Source organism: Scylla paramamosain, chromosome 22, assembly GCF_035594125.1.
Source record: "Scylla paramamosain isolate STU-SP2022 chromosome 22, ASM3559412v1, whole genome shotgun sequence".
In the NCBI taxonomy this organism is placed as follows: Eukaryota; Metazoa; Arthropoda; class Malacostraca; order Decapoda; family Portunidae; genus Scylla; species Scylla paramamosain.
In genome coordinates, this window is record NC_087172.1 from 6911823 (window position 1) to 6934517 (window position 22695).

Consider the following 22695-nt stretch of genomic DNA (forward strand, 5'->3'; position numbering starts at 1 on the left):
TTTATTTGTCATGAGAGGCCAAACCATAGAAATGTTCAAAGGTGATCAGGTTGTGGTTGCTTCCCACCAAATCATAGCACTTTTTTGAGCAAGAACAAGGACTCACAGCTTGCCACTATCACATTTCATCTTTCTCTATACCTTCTTTCACTTCTGAGATGATCCAGTAAGCTCAGGATCACCATCACTGGACATAGAACTTATTATATATTTTTGTGTTTGAAACACAAAAATGAGTTAATCCACACGAGTTTAAATGGGTGGCTGGGAGCAGGACAAACTGGCACTGAGGCATATGGCACGCCACCAATTGGCTGAATGGGAGAGTGTGAACCAAGTCCTCCTTGCTGCTTCTGTGCCTTCCCATCTGAATTTTAGCAAACTTGCCCCTGTTGCCCAGCAACCTTGTCAGCTCTCTGGTGCAAAAAAATGCATCATATTGATTTCTCTGCACACCAGGTGTATGGTCGCTTTTCACTAACTAATGCCATCTCTTACAGTAGGGTTACATCTATTTTGCACAACCCACAGTTCAAAACTGTGAAAATGGAGTGCTCACCTCTTTGGCTCTGGACACCCCGTATAAACTAAGTATGGAATCAACAAGCATATCAAACCACCACAAAAGGAATAGTGTTTATTGTTCATAGATTTCATATTTTACCTCTCAACCAACCACTTATAATAACTTTAAAATGAAACATGAATATAGAATCAAAAGGTATATTAAACTAACATAAGGGACAAATTTTTATTCAAAACAACTGTTGTAATCTGCTTCTCAACCAATCATTGACAATAATTTTATGAGCAATTCAAACAATGCACCAGTGTTGAGCATCACCCAAGTATCTGTTCTTATCACCAGTATCTGGTGGATCGGCCCAACATTGCAGTATTTCAGTTACAAAATATACTTACCATAAATTGAAGTGACTCCTCCTAATTAAACTACAAGGAACAAGTAGCAATACCTCATGTATGTAAAAATAACTGAATCTATCACCTTCATCCCTGCCTGCTGATGCCAATGCTTCAGTTTTCCTCTTCCTCGTCTGGGTGTCCTGCAGGAGAAAAGAAAAGGTTGCATTAATTCTGCACAGCACAAGGAGAGCAGCAGCAGCAGCAGGAATTCATCATGGGTAGTTGGCCAGTGCACACTTACGTCGCCTGGTGGGCTGTGAGCGGCTGGGAATGTTGCCAGTGCGGAGCATGTGCTGTAGGCGCTCCACCTCCTCCATGGAGCGGGCGCTGCTGATGGCTTGGCGGATGGCAGCCTGGTCCTCCGAACTCATCTGGCCTGCTCGTGGGAGTAAGCATTAGCACTAACTCCCTTAGTACCAAGGCATCAGTTTAATTTTATTCTGGATATAGCTAAAGGATTATATTAACTTTCCAATGGTATTTTTTGTACTGAAGCAGTTGAAATCATCTCTAGTTACTCATTCATTACTCATTCCACCTTTATTTACTCTATTCTCACCAATAACTGATGGCTTCATGCATGACAGAGCTTATGCTTCATGAAATCTGGATGTAGTCAGTGAATGGGTTAATCCTACAAGATCTGATGTTGCAAGTAAATAAGTCAAGTTATGATTGAATATTAAAAGCCAACTAATTAACAACAATGATATCATGTTGAGATTAAATATTAAAAAAAAACCCACACTACAAAGTGTCAACAAACCCAGAGGAGGCCGTGTGTCAGTGGTGCCTGTCGCTCCCGGCACAAAGGTCCGAGCTTTCTTGGCCTCCTTCTGAATCTCCTTCCCCAGCTTGCTCTTGAAGAGTTTCTTGGCCATCTCCCTCTCCCTCAACCGCACTCGCCTGAAGTCCACCACTCGTACCTGCATCAAGTCACCCATAAATCATCCATACACTTTGAGGGGCAATGCAGTGTTCCATTTGACTGAAAATACCTACAGACAAATTCCTGGATCACATTTGCTATGGAAATGGTAACCACAAATCATCCATACACTCTGGGGCAATGCAGTGTTCTACAGGATTGAGAATACCTACAAACAAATTCCTACTTCAGATCTTATTTAATCTGGATCACATTTGCTATGGAAATGATAACCATAATTCATGCATACACTCTATGGAGCAAGCCAGTGTTTCACAGGACTAATACCTGCAAACTTGTACTTCAGATCTTATTAAATCTGAATCACATCTGCAAAAAAAGTCATCAATCTATGAAAACCTTCAGTTCAGAAGGTATGCAGCATCAAACTATGCATTTGCCTTTACTTAGTATTCCAATTAATTCGGCATGGAGATAAATAGGACAGAACAAGAAAATCTTTGTAATTAAATATTTGGTATGATACAAAGCTGTGAACAGACCAGCACTCTACCTGAGGGACCTTGTTGATGAGGTAGAGGCGGTAGTGGTCCCGAGTGGTGACCGGGTTGCCCAGGAAGGACACATACTCAAGCTTTTTGAGGCCCGCCAGGCTGTCCAGGTCAGCAAGCTCCTGCACCAGGTTGTTGGTCAGGAAGAGGCTCTGCAGGTTTGGCAGCGACTCACACAGAGAATCAGAAATTCGCCTGATTGAGAAACAGGAGAGCAGTGTAATTAGATGGTCCTCTGTAGTATTCCAGGTGTTGTTCTTACCCATACTATCACCTGTAAGGGATGGCTGTGATAGAAATGTCCTCTGAATATCCCACCCATTCACTAATGACAAGAAAACTACAATTTTGGATTAACCTTTTTTACCTTTCTTTGGGGACTGGCAACTCAGTAGGCCTTTTTATTTTGGTTCTTTTTGTTGCCCTAGGCCATTCCCCCTGTACATAAAAAAATAAATAAAAAACTCATCACTCAAACATTAAAGCATGGAAGAATACTCACACTATTCTGTTGTTATTTAGGAGCAGAGTTTTGAGACGCTTGAGGAGAGGGAAGCCGTCCAGCTTGCGTATGTCATTGTCGCTGAAGTCTACGATGTCAAACTGGTCAAGTGTGGCCCCAAGATTCTCAATGACTGGAATCTTGTAGCCTGCAGAATGATGCATGTTAGGAAATATTTTTTTCAATAATCAGGTCAATAAATTAAATAGGAAAAAATGAGATGCAAGAACGATTGGAGCTTTAAGGTAATTCTTCTCTGAACTTACCTACTTTAGTACTAAACCACAGCTTCATAGAGCCATGACAAGCCAAGATGAAGCATATAATAGCACTGAACAGGAACTGCCAAGAGTAGGCCTGATGGCTTCTTGCACCTCCCCTTATGTTGGTTTTTATTCAGTTACCCTCATAGTGAACTAGAGTGTAAGTAACAAATTGGGAAAAAGAAGAAATGTACTGGGAATAAGTTACAACACCCACCATTCTCCAGCACAAAGAATGAGGAAGGTGAAGCTTCTTTTGATCTCTCAGGATGATATCAACTGAGTCTCAGTCTCACAACTTAGTACTTTAACTGGCATTAGCGATAAAAAAAGGCACAAAATTAAATAAACCTTGGACTAATTTCATTCATGTAACAATGTAATACCTGTCTTTTTTTTACTTCTATGATAAATAAATAAATACAGGTGAAGGAAAACAAGTGATGAAGTTGGACAGAACATAGATGAGAATGTTGAGGTGGATAAATTGGTGTATCACTCAGAGGACATCTATGAAATGAGGTGAGGAGAGCAGGAATGGAATGCATAAGTGACAAGATGATCAAAAGTTAGATGGTTTGGTCACAGTAAGAAGAGAAGACCAGGAACCAATTAAAAGAGCCTGAAGAAAACCAACTGAGGGAAGAAGACTGAGGGGAAGACAAAGTGAGATGGAGGGATGGAATTGTGGTAGAACTGCAAAGGATGGGAGTCAGAGCCAAGATGCAAGGGACAGAAACAACTGGAGGAAACTCATACATGGTGCCAACCGATTTCAAGTCAATCCAGCTCCAGTCACTTTTGTCCCACACCCTAGGCCAATGGTTCTCAAATTTTACTGCTTAGTGGCACATCGACTGAAGTATACAAATCTAATTAGGAAAATTACACAGTGCACTTGGAGGGGACAGTCACAGAGCACAAGCATGTATGGTCAAAGTGTTAGGACAAATAACAATGTACAGGATTATCACTGGATTTTATGGTAATGTAGCCAGCTCCCACATCACCTTTTATGTTCTTGTCCCTCAGCTCCACAAAGAAACAATGAACATTCACTCCGAGGTGAAGGATGGCATACTTGCCCAGTATAAGTGAAGGACCTACAAATCTCTCCAAGGTTGCATCTTTCATTTATGGCATAAATATGAACATGAGGTGATCAGTCAATTTTTTATAGCCTGCTCCTGCCTCACTGGATCCAGTGTGATTTATTACAGACAAGAGGTGTAATTTTAAACACATTTAAATCTCTTTGGAAATATTTACTTTCTTGCCTCTTTCAAGTTGGGAGATGAAAATATTTTTTCGGGTAGATTTTGGTGTGTTCTGAATTAATCTGCTAACTCTTTCCTCCAGAAATCAGCTGTTTTCCCCCGTTTCACTGAAAAGACTAACAGTAATACAAAACATGCCAAAAACAACCTGAAAAAATATTGTCCTCACAGATAACACACGCATTATAATATCACTGTTACTCTCACTCCTCTTCCTCATAAAGTAACAATATGCAAAAATAACAAGTAATAAATTCATGCAAGACACACCACAATCTGTCTAATCCGTCATCACAGATAACACACTTGCCATTGCTAAAAAAAATTCATTCTTATCCCTCACTAGAAACAATTTCCCTAACCTAACCAAACTTAGCCTAGCTTAGTCTAACCAAACCAAACCTTACCTAACCAAGCCTAACCTAACCTTACATAACCAAACCAAACCTAACTTAGCCTAGCTTAACCAAACCAAACCAAACTTAATGAAATCTAATCTAACCTAATTTAACCAAACCTAACCTAACCGAACCAAATGAATTACTGAAACAGCTTACCATGTTCCCTCAGGAAAGCTACTGATTTGTTTTTCTTGTAGAAACAGGAAATAATTGAGAAATAATGATCTGTGCAAACATCACACAAAGACATCATAATGCCATTCCATATCAGGAAACATTGTTTGGAAACAATGTTTCCAAATAGTTTGGAAACAGTTTGGAAACAGTTTGCAAACTGTCTGGAAGCTTGTTTTTGCACAATGCTTCCTGTCCAGACCTCAGTTATCATCAGGATGCCTGTGAATGTAGTGTAGTGCAGCAGCAGCCTCTGTATTTTACTTAGCACTTTTGATAATACATTCAAGAAAAGGCAAGAAAAAGAAGAGATGGGTGAGGAAATTTTGTATAAAAATTCCCTTTAATGGTGACTTGCTTCTATCAGATCTTAAGAGTAGATGGAGTAGGTTTCACCAATTTTCTTTGGATGCTCCCTTCTGAACTGTACTTTGATGGTTTCGATCTTTTATGTCACGGCATCTATCTTCATCTTATTCTTATGATCTATGCATGTTACATCCCACAATGCTGGGGATGAATGGAGCTATTCAATAAGTTCTGGAGCTTTTGTGTTCATGACATGGTGTTATCACTGCTGGCCTCATACTGGTACTGATTCATCATCTCTGCCACACACACACACACACACACAAAGTGTTTCCCATTCTGGATGGGAAACAAATACACATGAAAGATTGTTTGGAAACAGTTTGGAAACTGTTTCCAAATGGTTTACAAACTTTGTTTCCAAATAGTTTGGAAACTGTTTCCAAACAATGTTTCCTGGCGTGGACAGGCCTTTAGCTAGACTGATTCACTAACTGATTCAGATTCAACCCGCGTCTCTCTTCTCAGCCTCATCCAATTGACAGTAGTGATGGAACTTCCAGCTCTTTCTGGAGAGTCGGTTCATTCACTTTTGTTCACTTTTGTTTCAGCTCCCAAGCGGTTCTTTATTTAGTGCTGCCATTATCATTTAGTGTTGGCCATTATCTAGTAATATGACACAGAAATTGAATTTTATTGATATATTTTCACTTTGAACATTATAAAGTAATTGTGAATGCCAATAATTCTGGTTACCATCACGTGTCTCTTCTCTGTGTGTGATTGCTTACAACTGCAGGTAAGGAGCAAGGGAATCAGTGTAGTGAAAGCTAATGAGTTCAATACATCCACTACAGGACAAGCATTGCTGACAATTATCATACAGCTGAAAAGACCAAAAATCTGCAACTTTCATCAAATGTTGCAACTCTGATGATGCCTTTCAATCTGGGTTTCTGTCATATTTAGCATAATAAATGTGAACATCTTTGAACTTTTTTTCTCTGAAAAAAAAAAAAAAAGTGTAAACAGCTGTCAAAAGGGAGCCAGCTCCCATCGTTCATTTAAAAGAGCTGGTTCTATTTGCTGGATTGTCCATGAATGCCACTTACTTACTTACTTGGTATACTTGGTGGAATTTAAAGGGTATTCCTCAGTGCTGTGGTGATTCACTACTGCTGCCAGTCCAGGAGCCCTCCTTCAGGAGAGTAATCTGAGTTTGTGGCTGCCCTGTAGTATGCTGTGTAGCCATGCATTAGAAGCTCATCTGGGAGTTAGCCATGCATTAGAAGCTCATCTGGGAGTGTCTGTAAGAATATGCCGAGTTTTTTCTTGAATTTGGTGGCAGGACAGCCAGTGGTGTCTCTGATGGTCTTTGGGAGAGCACTGAAAAGCTTGGGGCCACTGTGAGAAAAACTGGAGGCAAGTAGTGTTTTGATCCTCTCTGACGCTGCCATAGGGAGAACTTGTCTCTCACACGTGTCAGTTTGCCCACTTGATCAGTTCTTTAATAGTTGGGAGTGGGGTTAGGCACTTGCTTTTCCAATACCTTCCACATATAGATGGCCCTATACCTACAAATTTTTTTTCTATTGATTTCCCCCAATCCTGGGACAAGCCCAGAGTTGGGTTATGGGACTTGGTGCTGCTGGGGGCACTTGTGGAGGGAGTGGCTGATGGCTTGCTGGTTTCATCAGGTTTTGCAATGCATGACCCTGAGCTTCCACCACTTTGTGTATATTTGACATCTAGGTTTTTAGCTCTAGGAATACTTTAAAAAATTGTTGATGGGCACAACATTTGGTTGTTGTTGTTGTTGAGGGACTGCTGGGGCAGCTTGTGTCATGGTATTGTCTTGATCTGTCTTGACAGAGCTACTGGTCATTGCTTATTGGCACTTAGTTCCCCTGATGTGGGTGAACCTGCAATCCTTGTTAGTACATTCATGCCTCTGTACTGAGTTGTGACACAACACTGAGTGATAGTTAGGGTAGTCTTTTCCCAGATTGCAACCATGATCATCCCTCGTGCTGTGGTTCACAAACTTCTGACATGGTTTTGGATGGCTAAATTTACAACTCTTGCCACTGAAGCCATGCCTACAGTGCCCTTTTCTGTAGAACCTACACACATGAGTTTCCCTTTTAGGGCTTGTTGCAGCCAGGTGTGATTGATCCACCCTATTTGCCACATCAGGTGGTTGCAAGCATTTTCCATCCTGGTTTGTGCTTTGGGTACATATGGACTTCTCAGTAGTCCAACTTCAGTGGAAGCAGGCTGCTCCTGAATATACCACATCAGGATGAGATCTATGCCCTCTGGAATGCTGCCCATGTGGTCTCCTTGCATTTGCTCAGCCTGTAGGGTTTGGTCACTTGTAAGTGGCACACTATTTCATATTGACTGGGGTAGTTGTGAGGCTTGTATTTCAAATTTCGCATTTGCCTCCACTACTCACTCAAGGTTTGCATATTTCTTGAGACTGCACTCTTCACAGGTGTACTTTCAGTTTGTGCGAGTGAGACACAATAAACTGTACAGGGGTAGGCCAATGCAATGGTAGTGGGTCCAGTTCCTGCATGCTTCTCACTGGACTGTATGTCATGCACAAATTGATGTTACATGCAGTGCAGCAGGCCAGGTCAGCAGTATTTAAGTTGTTGCTGTGATGGGTCATTTGTTTTGCACTTTTTTCTCTACAATTCAGCTTAAAACACATCCCTCACACTATCTATTTCCCAGGTCCTTATTTATGTCACGTCACTTTGTTGAGTAACAGCACGTGGGGTTGCAAATATATATATATATATATATATATATATATATATATATATATATATATATATATATATATATATATATATATATTATACAGAGCTGCTGTGACCTCAACCTCCATGTGTATCAGGAAAAATCTGTCACTAATCACTAATTGGCAGTTAACAATTTAATGTGAAGCAGGGCGGTGTGTCGCCCTGAGCAGCTGACCTTGACGGACTGCAGTATCGCTCCAGGGCAGGACAGATATTTAAAAAATCAGTAGCACCGTTGTAATAAATTTTCAAGGCATATATATGTGGTTGAAAATACTCAGAATAAAAGGCACTACATGATGAGAGAGGAAAGAATTGCCGCTGATCCACAGGAAAGAAAAGTAACACAAACCCCACTTTTTACAGGTGACACTTTTGTAAATGACAGTTAAGCCACAAATTATATTTTGTAAGTGAAAATTTTAAACCACATTTAATTCAGGCATTTTAAACTTCATTTTATTTTATGATTTCAACAATGAATATTTTATACATTCTAATTTACGATTTTGTTAATAAGAGTTATTAATACCATATAATTATTCATGTTCTTTAAAACTAAATGATGACCGTATCATGGTGGGGATCCCATGGACGACAGAGTGACTAGGGTGAGGGAAGCATGGAGGCCGGGGTAACTAGGGTGAGGGAAGCATGGAGGTCGGGGTGACTAGGATGAGGAAAGCAAGGAGGCCGGAGTGACTAGGGTGAGGGAAGCATGGAGGTCGGGGTGACTAGGATGAGGAAAACAAGGAGGCCGGAGTGACTAGAATGAGGGGAGCAAGGAGGCCAGGATGAATAGGGTTTGGAGGCTGAAATTTCTTAGGGTAGATTGACTTGCGGCCGCACTGACTTGTTTCCACACTAACTCCTAACTCGGGAAACAGCGAAAAAGGATGAGGAGAGTAGATAGATTGATTGATAGACTGATTGATAGATAGATAGATATTTTATTGACTACACCAAAAAAATATATAAAATAACTGATACACACACCGGGCAGCGAGACCTTTAGCCACCACGCCGCCTCTCTCCTCACCTCGCAGGGACAATTCTCGATCCCGCAGCGGGTTGATGTGCTGGGAAGACTGCTGGATGAGTTCTGGTGTTAGTTTCACCATGGTTGCAGTGTAAGGTAAGCGTGTTCAGACACACAAACACACACCAGTACACGCCTGCCGCCGCCACAACGTTTGTTTACCTCACGCTGGCCTCGACTTGCTCAATGGTTCTTCTCGCCGCTGGAAGTAAGTCGTCTTTGCAATAACCCTACGGAATGTGTGCATATATGAGACTAAATAATTAATTCACTATTTTACAAGTTTTACAAGAGATGTATATCACGAATATCAAGCTGTACTTTGGTTGAAGGATGTACGCCTGGCGGTGCTCACGTGTTCTAATCACCTGTCGTCTGCACCATAACAATGCGTCCCGATCCCTCGCCCAGACTGGGGAAGGCATTGTTCCACACTGCTATTTATGCATCATGTTGCCTGAATTATATGAAAATTATTTTTCTTAAGTACTTTATAGTTTTTTCGTATGATATATTGTGGGAACCTTGTAGTTTCTTCATACTTTACTGAAAAGTAATAATCATGTTAATTGAATCGGATAATGGAAATCCATCTGACAAACAAGTAAGCCAACATGACATGACTCCAATTGTTAAAAATATTTTTTTCAAATATAAAATTCAGATAAATCAAGTATGTTAGTAAGTCAGTTATGTATTTATAATATTCTTTCAAAGTTAACTAAATAATATAAATCAATATAGACGTCCAAAACCTGGTGATGGTTGGCAGCGGTGGTTGGTGTGCCTGGTCCTGCCCGTCCCGTGACTTGAGAGAGTGACCACCGCCACCACCAGTGATCAGCGCTCCTCAACACTCCTGTGACGCGACCCAGAGTGACGCCATGGCTCAGCCCTCCCTCGCAGCTGCCCTCCCTGAGGACATAGATAGAGGTAGGCCCCCTCCACAGTCCTGCCGTGCCCCACACACGCCGTCCAAATGACAGTTTGGCAGTCATCCTCGCTCCCCTGCGCTTAGGCCAGGCTGGCGCTGCTCTGCATTGATACCTCGCCTCAACACTCTTGTCCCCCTCACTCCACCTCCTGGGAAATGACTGAGTATTATGTATTTTGTTTCCTGACGACTATTCTATTTAAAATTTTGACCCAATTTCATACCTCATTTTTGTAACAGGAACAATTTATAGCCAATTTAGGTCATTCTTTTAAGGAAACATCCCCTAACCTAACATAATGGAACCCAATCTAGCCTGCTATTTTGCTGGAAGCTATTGTCTGAGATTGCAATAGAGAATAAACTTTTACAACAAGAAACTAGAATATCAACAGTAATGCATGTCCACCTCCAGATAACCACTGCTTTGTGGAGGAGGTATTCTTAATATATGTATTTGTTTATCCCCTGAAGTACAATCTCAGCTGATTGTTACTGTCTCATGCATTTAAAAGTGTTAGTTAAGTGCCTGCACATGAAATGCCTCCATTCTTGGAAGCATCACACAAACACTGGGAAATCTATCTAATGGGTAACTGTGAGAGATAATGGTCATTGAGGACTGAGTGTGTTGTTCACTAGCAACAGTGGTGCACCAAGACCACAAATCCACTACCAATGAGTGTGGTATGCTGTCACTGAGGTACCTACTTTGTGACAGGTGTGGCCGGGGCAACAAGTGTGCTGGTGCAGCGGGCCAATGAGATCCGCATGCAGAAGGTCAACTGGCCGTCGTACCTCCAGTGCGTACCAACAACTTGCTCTGTCTTCGTTATGTAGAAGAAAATATTATAAATTTATAAAAATTTTGGTAAACTGCAACAATTTTTGTCTTCTCTTGTGGTTGATATATTTTAGATCATGGACAGTTTTGCATGTGATAAAAATCTTTGAATTTTGTGGTAGTGATTTGTCAACTTCAGGTTTTCCATTATTAGTTCTAAAATTATTCAAGGAGAAACTTTGTATTTACCTATAGTGAGGCATTTACATGAAGAGAAGAGAGTGAATGTGTGGTGGTGGTGGTGCAGGTCACAGATGATCAGCCAAGAGGACTATGAGGTGATCATTGCGGTGGAGATGCCTGGCCAGAACCGTGCTGCACTGCTCCACAACTACCGCCTGCAGGTGGCCCGCACCTTCATGAACCTGCTGGGCCACATCAGCAAGGACCAGACCATCCAGTACATCCTCATCCTGGTGGACGACATCCTCTCTGTGAGTGAAGTGTTCCTCAGTAGGGTCTTGGAGGCAGTGGAGTTTGTGCTTTGTTTTTGTTTATATTACATGCTTGTGTGTCTTAAATGAAAGGATGTAGGATGGCAGTGTTTATGCTCACATAGAACAATTGAGGATCTTCCTCCTACTCTCTTCCTTCCCTGCATAGGACTGTACTGTAGAGTGTGAAGATTGTATCACTTACTTAGTTTGTGTAAGAAAGAATTTACATATAGTTCTGACAACTGTTATCACATCTGAATGGCACCTTGCTGCATAACTTTCCTTATGTATGAATGATTTGACTGCATTTCTTACATGAACACATAAATTATGAAGATGTTCCCTAGTGAGAATAACAACACGTGATAAAACAACTTGACTCTATCTGTGAAGGAGGACAAAGGGCGGGTGGAGATCTTCAAGGAGTATGCCCGTAAACACAAGGAGAGCATGTGGAGCCCCTTCCTCAACCTGCTGACCCGCCCTGACACCTTCATCATCAACATGACAGCTCGCATCATTGCCAAGCTGGCCTGCTGGTCCCGCGAACCGATGGACGGCTCCGACCTCACCTTCTACCTCACTTGGCTCAAGGACCAGCTCAGAACTCCGGTGTGTGTGTGTGTGTGTGTGTGTGTGTGTGTGTGTGTGTGTGTGTGTGTGTGTGTGTGTGTGTCATGGTACCCTTTAAGTGCCAGAAGATACAGCCTAAGAATTAGGTAGTTATATAGTTATTGTGGTAGTGATTAGTGTAGTAGTGTACTAGTGCACTAGTGTAATGTGACGTGTGGACTGATTATGACCATGAATAACCTCCTCTATCCTTTTGAGTGAGTCACTGTACTTTATGAGATAATCTTAGATATCTGATAGTGATACATTGCTGAGCCCTGAAAACTGTTGATAATGAATACTATATAATTCTAAATGAGTGAGACTGTTTTTAGCTCATAGGCACAATGCTTTTACGGAACTGTGAGAGGAAACATCTCACTACAGAACAACAAGAACAGGTAGTCAGTGATACATTGCTAATCCCTGAAAACCAGTGATAATGTATGTAATTCTTATAAAGGCAGAGATTGCTTTTAGCTTTTTTTTTTTTTTTTATGTAGGAAGGACACTGGCCAAGGGCAACAAAAATTTAATAAAAAAAAATGCCCACTGAAATGCCAGTCCCATAAAAGGGTCAAAGCAGTGGTCAAAAATTGATGAATAAGTGTCTTGAGACCTCCCTCTTGAAGGAATTCAAGTCATAGGAAGGTGGAAATACAGAAGCAGGCAGGGAGTTCCAGAGTTTACCAGAGAAAGGGATGAATGATTGAGAATACTGGTTAACTCTTGCATTAAAGAGGTGGACAGAATAGGGGTGAGAGAAAGAAGAAAGTCTTGTGCAGCGAGGCCGTGGAAGGAGGGGAGGCATGCAGTTAGCAAGATCAGAAGAGCAGCTAGCATGAAAATAGCGGTAGAAGACAGCTAGATGTGCAACATTGCGGTAGTGAGAGAGAGGCTGAAGACGGTCAGTTAGAGGAGAGGAGTTGATGAGACGAAAAGCTTTTGACTCCACCCTGTCTAGAAGAGCAGTATGAGTGGAACCCCCCCAGACATGTGAAGCATACTCCATACATGGACGGATAAGGCCCTTGTACAGAGTTAGCAGCTGGGGGTGTGAGAAAAATTGGTGGAGACGTCTCAGAACGCCTAACTTCATAGAAGCTGTTTTAGCTAGAGATGAGATGTAAAGTTTCCAGTTCAGATTACAAGTAAAGGACAGACCGAGGATGTTTAGTGTAGAAGAGGGGGACATTTGAGTGTCATTGAAGAAGAGGGGATAGTTGTCTGGAAGGTTGTGTCGAGTTGATAGATGGAGGAATTGAGTTTTTGAGGCATTGAACAATACCAAGTTTGCTCTGCCCCAATCAGAAATTTTAGAAAGATCAGAAGTCAAGCGTTCTGTGGCTTCCCTGCATGATATGTTTACCTCCTGAAGGGTTGGACGTCTATGAAAAGACGTGGAAAAGTGTAGGGTGGTATCATCAGCGTAGGAGTGGATAGGACAAGAAGTTTGGTTTAGAAGATCATTAATGAATAATAAGAAGAGAGTGGGTGACAGGACAGAACCCTGAGGAATACCACTGTTAATAGATTTAGAAGAACAGTGACCATCTACCACAGCAGCAATAGAACAGTAAGAAAGGAAACTTGAGATGAAGTTACAGAGAGAAGGATAGAAACCGTAGGAGGGTAGTTTGGAAGTCAAACCTTTGTGCCAGACTCTATCAAAAGCTTTTGATATGTCCAAGGCAACAGCAAAAGTTTCACCAAAATCTCTAAAAGAGGATGACCAAGACTCAGTAAGGAAAGCCAGAAGATCACCAGTAGAGCAGCCTTGACGGAAACCATACTGGTGATCAGATAGAAGGTTGTGAAGTGATAGATGTTTAAGAATCATCCTGTTGAGGATAGATTCAAAAACTTTAGATAGGCAGGAAATTAAAGCAATAGGATGGTAGTTTGAAGGATTAGAACGGTCACCCTTTTTAGGAACAGGTTGAATGTAGGCAAACTTCCAGCAAGAAGGAAAGGTAGATGTTGACAGACAGAGCTGAAAGAGTTTGACTAGGCAAGGTGCAAGCACAGAGGCACAGTTTCGGAGAACAATAGGAGGGAACCCATCAGGTCCATGAGGCTTCCGAGGGTTTAGGCCAGCGAGGGCATGGAAAACATCATTGCGAAGAATTTTAATATGTGGCATGAAGTAGTCAGAGGGTGGAGCAGAGGGTGGAACAAGCCCAGAATCGTCCAAGGTAGAGTTTTTATCAAAGGTTTGAGCGAAGAGTTCAGCTTTAGAAATAGATGTGATAGCAGTGGTGCCATCTGGTTGAAATAGAGGAGGGAAAGAAGAAGAAGCAAAGTTATAGGAGATATTTTTGGCTAGATGCCAGAAATCACGAGGGGAGTTAGATCTTGAAAGGTTTTGACATTTTCTGTTAATGAAGGAGTTTTTGGTTAGTTGGAGAACAGACTTGGCATGGTTCCGGGTAGAAATATGAAGTGCATGAGATTCTGGTGATGGAAGGCTTAAGTACCTTTTGTGGGCCACCTCTCTATCATGTATAGCACGAGAACAAGCTGTGTTAAACCAAGGTTTAGAAGGTTTAGGACGAGAAAAAGAGTGAGGAATGTACGCCTCCATGCCAGGCACTATCACCTCTGTTATGTGCTCAGCACACAAAGACGGGTCTCTGACACGGAAGCAGTAGTCATTCCAAGGAAAATCAGCAAAATACCTCCTCAGGTCCCCCCAACTAGCAGAGGCAAAATGCCAGAGGCACCTTCGCTTAGGGGGATCCTGAGGAGGGATTGGAGCGATAGGACAAGATAAAGATATGAGATTGTGATCGGAGGAGCCCAACGGAGAAGAAAGGGTGACAGCATAAGCAGAAGGATTAGAGGTCAGGAAAAGGTCAAGAATGTTGGGCGTATCTGCAAGACGGTCAGGAATACGAGTAGGGTGTTGCACCAATTGCTCTAGGTCATGGAGGATAGCAAAGTTGTAGGCTAGTTCACCATGATGGTCAGTGAAGGGAGAGGAAAGCCAAAGCTGGTGGTGAACATTGAAGTCTCCAAGAATGGAGATCTCTGCAAAAGGGAAGAGGGTCAGAATGTGCTCTACTTTGGAAGTTAAGTACTCAAAGAATCTCTTATAATCGGAGGAGTTAGGTGAGAGGTATACAGCACAGATAAATTTAGTATGAGAGTGACTCTGTAGTCGTAGCCAGATGGTGGAAAACTCGGAAGATTCAAGAGCGTGGGCACGAGAGCAGGTTAAGTCATTGCGCACATAGACGCAGCATCCAGCTTTGGATCAGAAATGAGGATAGCGAAAGTAGGAGGGAACAGAAAAGGGGCTACTGTCAGTTGCCTCAGACACCTGAGTTTCAGTGAGGAAAAGAAGATGAGGTTTAGAAGAGGAGAGGTGGTGTTCTACAGATTGAAAATTAGATCTTAGACCGTGAATGTTGCACAAGTTAATGAAGAAAAAGTTGAGGGGGGTGTCAAGACACTTAGGGTTGTCGACAGAAAGGCAGTCTGACCTGGGGACATTTATGGTCCCCTCCGCAGATGGGGACTCCAAGGCTGGTGTAGGAGTCGCCATGATGATTTTAAAATTTTTGAGTGAAGGGTGTGTGTGTTATTAGGTGCTTGTAGTTTTGTGTGGAGGAAGAGAGTTGTCTTTAGAGGGCAGGCTGTGACTGCCTCCTTGTGTTGTGAGACACAAAGGGAAACGTTCAGTGAGGTCACAGTTGGATTTAATGATAAGTTCACAGCGCCCCCTGAACAGTCCTTTAGACCTCACTGGGAGTAATTATCGTTTCGGCAGGTGTCTACTGCCTCCTCCTGCTAAACAGACACAATAATCAAAAAGGGATCATAAGAGAACGCTCCTGTTTCAGCCTATAGACACAGTAATCAGAAGGGATCATAAGGGGACTTTTTAGCTTATAGACAGTAATCTGAAAGGATCATAAGAAGATGCTTTTTCCCACAGAATAACGAGTACATGCAGTCAGTGGGTCGGTGTCTACAGATGATGCTGAGGGTGGAGGAGTATCGTACCATCTTCTACCAGCTGGATGGAGTGGTCACCATTGTGCAGGTGCTGGTCATATCTTGCTGTGCGTTCATCTAGCTGTGTTTTTACCAAGTTGTACTGTGCAGGGTTGGAATCAAGCTTGTGTTGTTCTATTTCCATATCTACTCTTGTTCAACTTAGTACTAAAGATGTGGGTGTTCTTTCCATTATTTACTTATTCATTTATTTTTCATCTTTTCTCTGTGAGAGGAGCTCTGTCCAGAGACAACAATAAAGGCTTAGAAAAGTCCAGTGAAGGTGCAGTAAAAAAAATGAGTTACCATATTTGACAACATATAAGATGTACCTTTTTTTTCATATAAAATGGCTCAAAAAAATCATCCTGCTTCTTGTATGTGAATGTGAGGCCTCCTGTACACCTGAAGATTTATACCACCATATTATAGGCGAGGGTTCTATATTATATTTTAAACCATAATATGGTGTAAGGAAATGTTGAAAATGAAAATGTGGCCCTGTTCAGTGACACACCAAATGTGTTGTTGACATCTCAGCAGCTGGGCTGCGTTCTTCACCTCACCTCCATGACTAGGCCACTACCTCTGTTTTATTACTGCAGTCATGTAGGATATTTTTATTATTATGATTGCTTGCTTTTTGTTCAGCTGTATTGCTAGCTTGCTTTAAACATTACATGCTTAAATACCTAAAAAAAATTTTTTTCCTGAATATGCCTGGCTGAAATAGGGGGGTGTGTCTTATATGTATCTTATATGCCATCAAATACAGTATTTACTTATGTCATTGCTATATATCCAGCATGTTATGATTGTGTTTGACTATTTTTCTTTCCTTTTCTTCAGGTGTTGAGCTCTGGAAAACTGAACTTCCAGATTCAGTACCAGCTCACCTTCTGCCTGTGGGTGATGACCTTCAATAATGCCATCGCCGAGAAGATGAACAAGTAAGATAAGAGATTCCCTTCTGTTGTGTGAGTGTGCTTCAAGTGTACTGCTGTGTTGGTTGGGAGCTTGTGTAAAGAGTCTTGTATTAATTGTTCAGTGTTCTAAGGTGTGTGTATGGCCTATATTCTGAAACACTTCTGCCCACATCCTGATTATTTTGAAGTCTCTGGTTGAAGCTTTACAGGACCTATGACTCTAGTGACTGATTAACAATATTTCTTTATTGTTAACAGGAGAAACACTTGAGGACCTGGCCAGTCATCTCTGTGGTCATTGAAAATATTCATGGTGAGAGCAGTGTTTCTGAATATAGGCCTGTGTGTGTGTGTGTGTGTGTGTGTGTCTCAAATGCTTCATATGTATTGTTTTGTTTTGAGTCTTAATTTGGGGACTTAGAGCCAAACTGTTGATCTGTCAGGTGTGGGTGAGCAGAAGGATTAAAGGTAGCAAAAGTGTTGGTTGTCATCTTCCACCTGTTACAGCTGCACCTTCGATTTGGAAAGATTTACCTCAATAGAAAAATCCCACATTAATTCCTTGGTGTGTTAGTGTCTCATGCCCCTGTGCTGCTTGTTGTGGCTGGACAAGTTAAATGAGCGAGAGAGTGAGGGAGTAGCTTCACCATTAAGATTATTTTATTCCTTGAGTTTTACAAGTTTACAAAGTCACATCATAAATCTTTTATATTTTCCTTTACTTTCTTATTGGAAATTTTCATTATTCCACTACTATTATATTACAGCTTTCATTCCTTTTACATGTTTATATCTTAGTCTTTAATTAATTTTCTGATATTCTTGTTTTTTTTATTTTTACTGTTTGAAGTTTTCATTATTCTACAACTATTGTGTTATAGTTTTTATTCTTTTGAATCATTTATTTCTTAATCTCTCTAACTGATATTCAGATTTTCTTCTTTTCTCGATTTTCTTTCTTTCCTTTTCTCTCTTACTGTTGGAGGTTTTCATTAATCCACAACTACTGTGTTATAGCTTTCATTCCTTTTGTATTTATTTCTTAATCTCTCTAAATGATTTTCTGATTTTCTTGTGATATTAAAACTAAGACTGATAATTTTGATAAACAACATTTTCAGTGGAGACATTTTACTTTGTTTTCCTTTACAGGCATAGTATTTTCATTCTCTTAACTACTTTCCCAGCTTCCATTCTCTTCACTTTCCGTCACAGGTACAGTGTGATCCCCACCCTGGCAGACATCCTGAGTGAGAGTGTCAAGGAGAAGGTGACTCGCATCGTGCTGGCAGTGTTCAGGAACCTCATTGAGAAGCCTGAGGATCCTGCCATTGCCCGGGAGAACTGCATTCAGATGGTGCAGTGCAAGGTGAGCAGCACGAGAGAGAGAGAGAGAGAGAGAGAGAGAGAGAAAGAGAGAGAGAGAGAGAGGGAGAGGGAGAGGGAGAGGGAGAGAGAGAGAGAGAGAGAGAGAGAGAGAGAGAGAGAGAGAGAGAGAGAGAGAGAGAGAGAGAGAGAGAGAATATTTGGACATTTATCTATAGCCAATATATAGTACAATACAGGATTTTAATTTTATATTGATGAGTTGCTTTTCTGAAGCTGGAGTTTTTTAGGCATTACAGAAACTTATTGTTATGAGAAAAATTATCCATATGGTATGATAAAATATACATATATATAATTACATAGACAAAGATACAGGGATGCACAGAGAATGATATAAACAGAGATACAGGAGTGCACTGAGAATGATGTAGACAGTGATACAGGGCAACACAGAGAGTGGGTTACAAGCTACAACATGGAGTGAGTAGTTATTATACTGGAGGAGGGATGTATAATTAACACATAGTTTAGGGTTGTTGACAAGTAACAGTGGTGTGATCCTTCTGTGAGAGAGAATCTATGAATGTGTGCACAGTGAGCATGAAAAGTTATGTCAATCTGTTACATATCTGATAATATTTGTGTAAGCTCATTGTATTTAAAACTGATTTTCATTAATTAACCCTTTCACTGCTGTTTGCACATCTTTCTTTAATCACTAACTACACTGATGTATCTTTTCTTATTGTACTGCCACATGCAAACATTGCACTTGCTGGAAATTGCAAAATATATATTTTTATGCCTTTTCTTTCTTGTAGATGCTTATAGACTCCAAACATTGCTTTTAGTGTTATGGATAGTTGCATACTGCAGTGAAAGGATTAAATACCTGTGGCTAAGGAATTACATGTGCAAGAAACTTTGATGGTTCAGTCAGGCCTCTCCGTAGCATGCTGGTGACATGTACTCAACAGTTTTAATTAATTAATTTATTTATTTATTTATTTATTTATTTATTTATTTGTTTATTTATTTATTTATATTTTTTCTTAATTTGAGTTCATAATGGGAATCCTTGAGCCTTACAATGGATCAACCTTCCTCATAGTGTGCATGCATTGTCTGCAGGAGTTGCATGACACTCAGCTGGCATTGCTTCTTCCACAGGTGCTGAAGCAGCTGGAGATTCTGGCCCAGAGGAAGTTTGAGGATGAAGACATCACTGCTGATATTGAGTTCCTGAATGAAAAGTTGCAGAACTCCATACAGGACTTGAGGTGAGCTATTGAAGCCATAGAATGAGAAAGAAATGCAAACTCATCCCACTACTCAAAACTGAGTATGTTTCAGGCAATTAGCATGGAACCATATTACTGCTGTAGTGTTATAGATATTCAGGTTATAAGTTCTTGAGTACTTAATAAACTTGCCACATTATACATAAGGTTTTAATCAGTTGTGGCATTGTTGAACCACATATCATCAAATTCATGCAGTTTATTTTCAAAGCAGTGGACACAAGCAAGGCAAGAGGGAAAGAAATACAATAGAAGATAAGAATGTCTTTTTATCATTAAAGATTATACTATCAGAAAAAAAGGTGAACAATTGATTTGGTATTGAACTGAACAGATTTCTTCTAAGTCAGTTTGTGTCTTGACTGAGTAGCACATTTCAAAAAGTCGGTCATTCACCACTGCACCAGACAGATATCTGAGTGCTTGGCTCTACCATGGTTCATTTGAGTGAGTGTGTCTTTACTGAGTAGCAAATTTCAGAGTCAGTCATTCACCACTACCAAACAGACTTCTAACTGAATGCTTGTCTCTACCACAGTTCATTTGAGAAAGTGTGTCTTTAGTGAGCAGCACGATTTAGAACTGTACCAAACAGACTTGTAACTGAGCGACTGTCCCCACCACAGCTCATTTGAGGAGTACTGTTCTGAGGTGAAGTCGGGCCGCATGGAGTGGTCACCAGTGCACAAGAGTGAGAAGTTCTGGCGGGAGAATGCCGGTCGCCTTAACGAGAAGAATTATGAGCTGCTGAAGATCCTCATCAATCTCCTGGAGACAAGCAAAGACACACTGGTGCTCTCGGTGGCGTGTCACGACATCGGGGAGTACACACGTCACTACCACCGCGGCAAGAGGTCAGGAGGGCACACTTCTTGGCTTGTGTAATGGTCAAGCACCCATTCTGTCATATGCCTTGTCCATTTCTTTGTGGTATTAATTTCTGTTTATTTTATTTATTTTTGTTTTTAAGAGTTTTGTTGCTGAACATATGACATCTTTCACCCTGCCCTCCTCTTTCTTTCACACTACGTGGTCAGCCTAATGTAGTATATTCTACCTTCCTTTCACTGATCATTCAGTCATAAGTTTAGTTCTCAGCTCCAGGTGTGTTGGACTGCTCATTCACATGCTAAATGAGTTTGAAGCTCTTTAACATGCATGAAAAGTAGCATTTTAGATTGAATCAAAATTTAACTGTGTACTTACATAAATATTTTTTGTGCATGAAACTAGTCCTAGAAATATATTTGGATTATTCTTATTTTGTGCTATGAGGATAAACAGCTTTTATGATTCTGAAAATAAAAAGAAGAAACTACTGTACCAGAAGTTTACCGGTGTGATGTATTTTGTATGGTGCAGGGTACTGGAACAGCTTGGAGGGAAGCAATGGGTGATGCAACATCTGACGCACCAAGACCCCAACGTCCGCTATGAGGCACTGCTTGCTGTACAGAAACTCATGGTTCACAACTGGTAAGGCTGCCACTCACACCTCATAATGAGAATGTTCTTAACAAGGAATAGGTGTATGTGTTTATTATATTATTCTGTATTAATGAAAGGTTTGTAAATGTATAAGAGGCTCCTTTGACAGGGATGCCAGCCTGGTATATATATATATATATATATATATATATATATATATATATATATATATATATATATATATATATATATATATATATATATATATATATATATATATATATTTCCTTTTTCTTTTTTTATTATTTTGTACATTCCACCTTATGTGTGTTCCCCAAGGCAAGTGTCTATAGAAATATTAACATGTATGTGTCTCCTATTTACAGGGAATACTTGGGGAAGCAGCTGGAGAAGGATGCACAGCAGAGCACTCCAAGAACCTGATCAGATTGTGTGGTCACAATCACAGGTAACATCCAAGTACTGTCTGGTTGTGTTGCAGATAATGTTGCCAGTTAACTGTTGTGATGTGTGTGTTTCTTTCAGATTGTGGAATAGAATGTTATGTTATGCTGTATAACACTGTGGATGTTAATATCTGATTGGTGGTGTATTATCAGATTACAGTTTTAATATTGTAATGTAAAGATGTTTTAGCCTTCTGTTGTAGAATTGTTAAAAATTAGTATATTTCATGTTGGGTAACATGGTTGTGGGGATTATAGAGGATTAACATTCCAGCAGAAGTAAATATAGTGATATGGAGAACATTAGTGGTACAACAAAGGGGTTGGTGAGCTGAGGAACTACATTATCAGTACATCCTACCTTCTTCCTAACAAGTGGGTTGCTGTTTATCACAAAGCATAATGCTCAAATACATTGGAATTGTTTTCAAAGCGTATTTGCAGGAAAAATTAAACTTTAAATCTGAAGATCTCTACAATTTTAATAAATCAAGAAATTTACTTAATAAAAAGTCAACAAATTTTTTTAAATATTTTTACACATACATTCTTCTTTTGTGAACATGCATGGAATAATCTGCCCATGGAGCAGTGTTAACTAACTAAACTGACTTTCAAACAGGTTCTTATACTTAAGAGTGACAATAGACTCGCCTGTAATTATCATTCCCTATCATTCATATATCATAGTCATTAGCCTTCAGGTATGGAGAGAGAATTAGGAACATGTACTTAACTGAAGCACTTATTCAACACTAATCATATTGTGCACACTTCTTTAGTGGTTGTATCTTTTGCAGCTCAGAATGTGTTAAATATAGAATAACCTAGCAAGGCATAAAGAACCATACATACTAATGTAATGTATTGCATTGATGAGTAATTCACCTGTGAAGTATTCCATGTTGTTGAGTGGGTGCAGTTATCAACTCCCTAGCCCCAGTGTTGTCTTCCAGGGGTGTGTGTAAAATATTATGCACAAAGTGTCTATGGTGTTAAAATGTGAATTGTACATATATATATTACGTAAAATTTGTTTAACAATTAATAGCAGTTTGGTATTTTCATCCATATATTTTTTTAAACATTTTATTGAGGTGGTTAGCTATGTAATGTTATTCCCATGGCTATTATTTATCCATTTCTCCTTTTTTACACAAGCTTTTATTTAATACTGTTATATTTTCACTCTTTCCTTTCTTTATTATATATTAGGTATAGGAAAATCATCTTAATAATAGATTTTTTTTTAAAAGCTGACCACATCAGATTTTGG

The 22695-nt window shown here is 40.3% G+C and overlaps 2 protein-coding genes across 2 annotated transcripts; one reads left to right on the forward strand and one right to left on the reverse strand.

The window, feature by feature from the left end:
* Positions 1-737: 737 nt before the first annotated feature.
* LOC135111498 (U2 small nuclear ribonucleoprotein A'-like) lies at positions 738-9336 on the reverse strand. Its single transcript, XM_064024833.1, has 6 exons — positions 9143-9336; positions 2867-3014; positions 2367-2559; positions 1691-1850; positions 1166-1300; positions 738-1064 (listed from the first exon to the last, which is right to left on the reverse strand). Exons 1-6 carry the CDS (start codon positions 9222-9224, stop codon positions 1036-1038), a joined length of 747 nt encoding a protein of 248 aa, XP_063880903.1. The 5' UTR covers positions 9225-9336; the 3' UTR covers positions 738-1035.
* Positions 9337-9722: 386 nt separating this feature from the next.
* Positions 9723-22467, forward strand: LOC135111491 (V-type proton ATPase subunit H-like). The gene is made up of 12 exons (XM_064024821.1): positions 9723-9746; positions 9887-10075; positions 10798-10879; positions 11168-11354; positions 11751-11969; positions 15910-16017; positions 16818-16918; positions 18110-18263; positions 19394-19503; positions 20151-20378; positions 20887-21000; positions 21339-22467. Exons 2-12 carry the CDS (start codon positions 10027-10029, stop codon positions 21394-21396), a joined length of 1410 nt encoding a protein of 469 aa, XP_063880891.1. The 5' UTR covers positions 9723-9746; positions 9887-10026; the 3' UTR covers positions 21397-22467.
* The last annotated feature ends 228 nt before the right edge of the window (positions 22468-22695 follow it).

Bases quoted from the DNA above. Each gene is read 5' to 3' on its own strand.
- LOC135111498 (XM_064024833.1), bottom strand. From the start codon at position 9,224: ATGGTGAAACTAACACCAGAACTCATCCAGCAGTCTTCCCAGCACATC. The intron at 2,560-2,866 runs GTGAGTATTCTT...TTTCTCAATCAG, and splicing joins CTAAATAACAACAGAATAGT to GCGAATTTCTGATTCTCTGT. The intron at 1,301-1,690 runs GTTTGTTGACAC...TCCCACGAGCAG, and splicing joins TGACACACGGCCTCCTCTGG to GCCAGATGAGTTCGGAGGAC.
- LOC135111491 (XM_064024821.1), top strand. From the start codon at position 10,027: ATGGCTCAGCCCTCCCTCGCAGCTGCCCTCCCTGAGGACATAGATAGA. The intron at 10,076-10,797 runs GTAGGCCCCCTC...ACTTTGTGACAG, and splicing joins CCCTGAGGACATAGATAGAG to GTGTGGCCGGGGCAACAAGT. The intron at 21,001-21,338 runs GTAAGGCTGCCA...TCCTATTTACAG, and splicing joins AAACTCATGGTTCACAACTG to GGAATACTTGGGGAAGCAGC.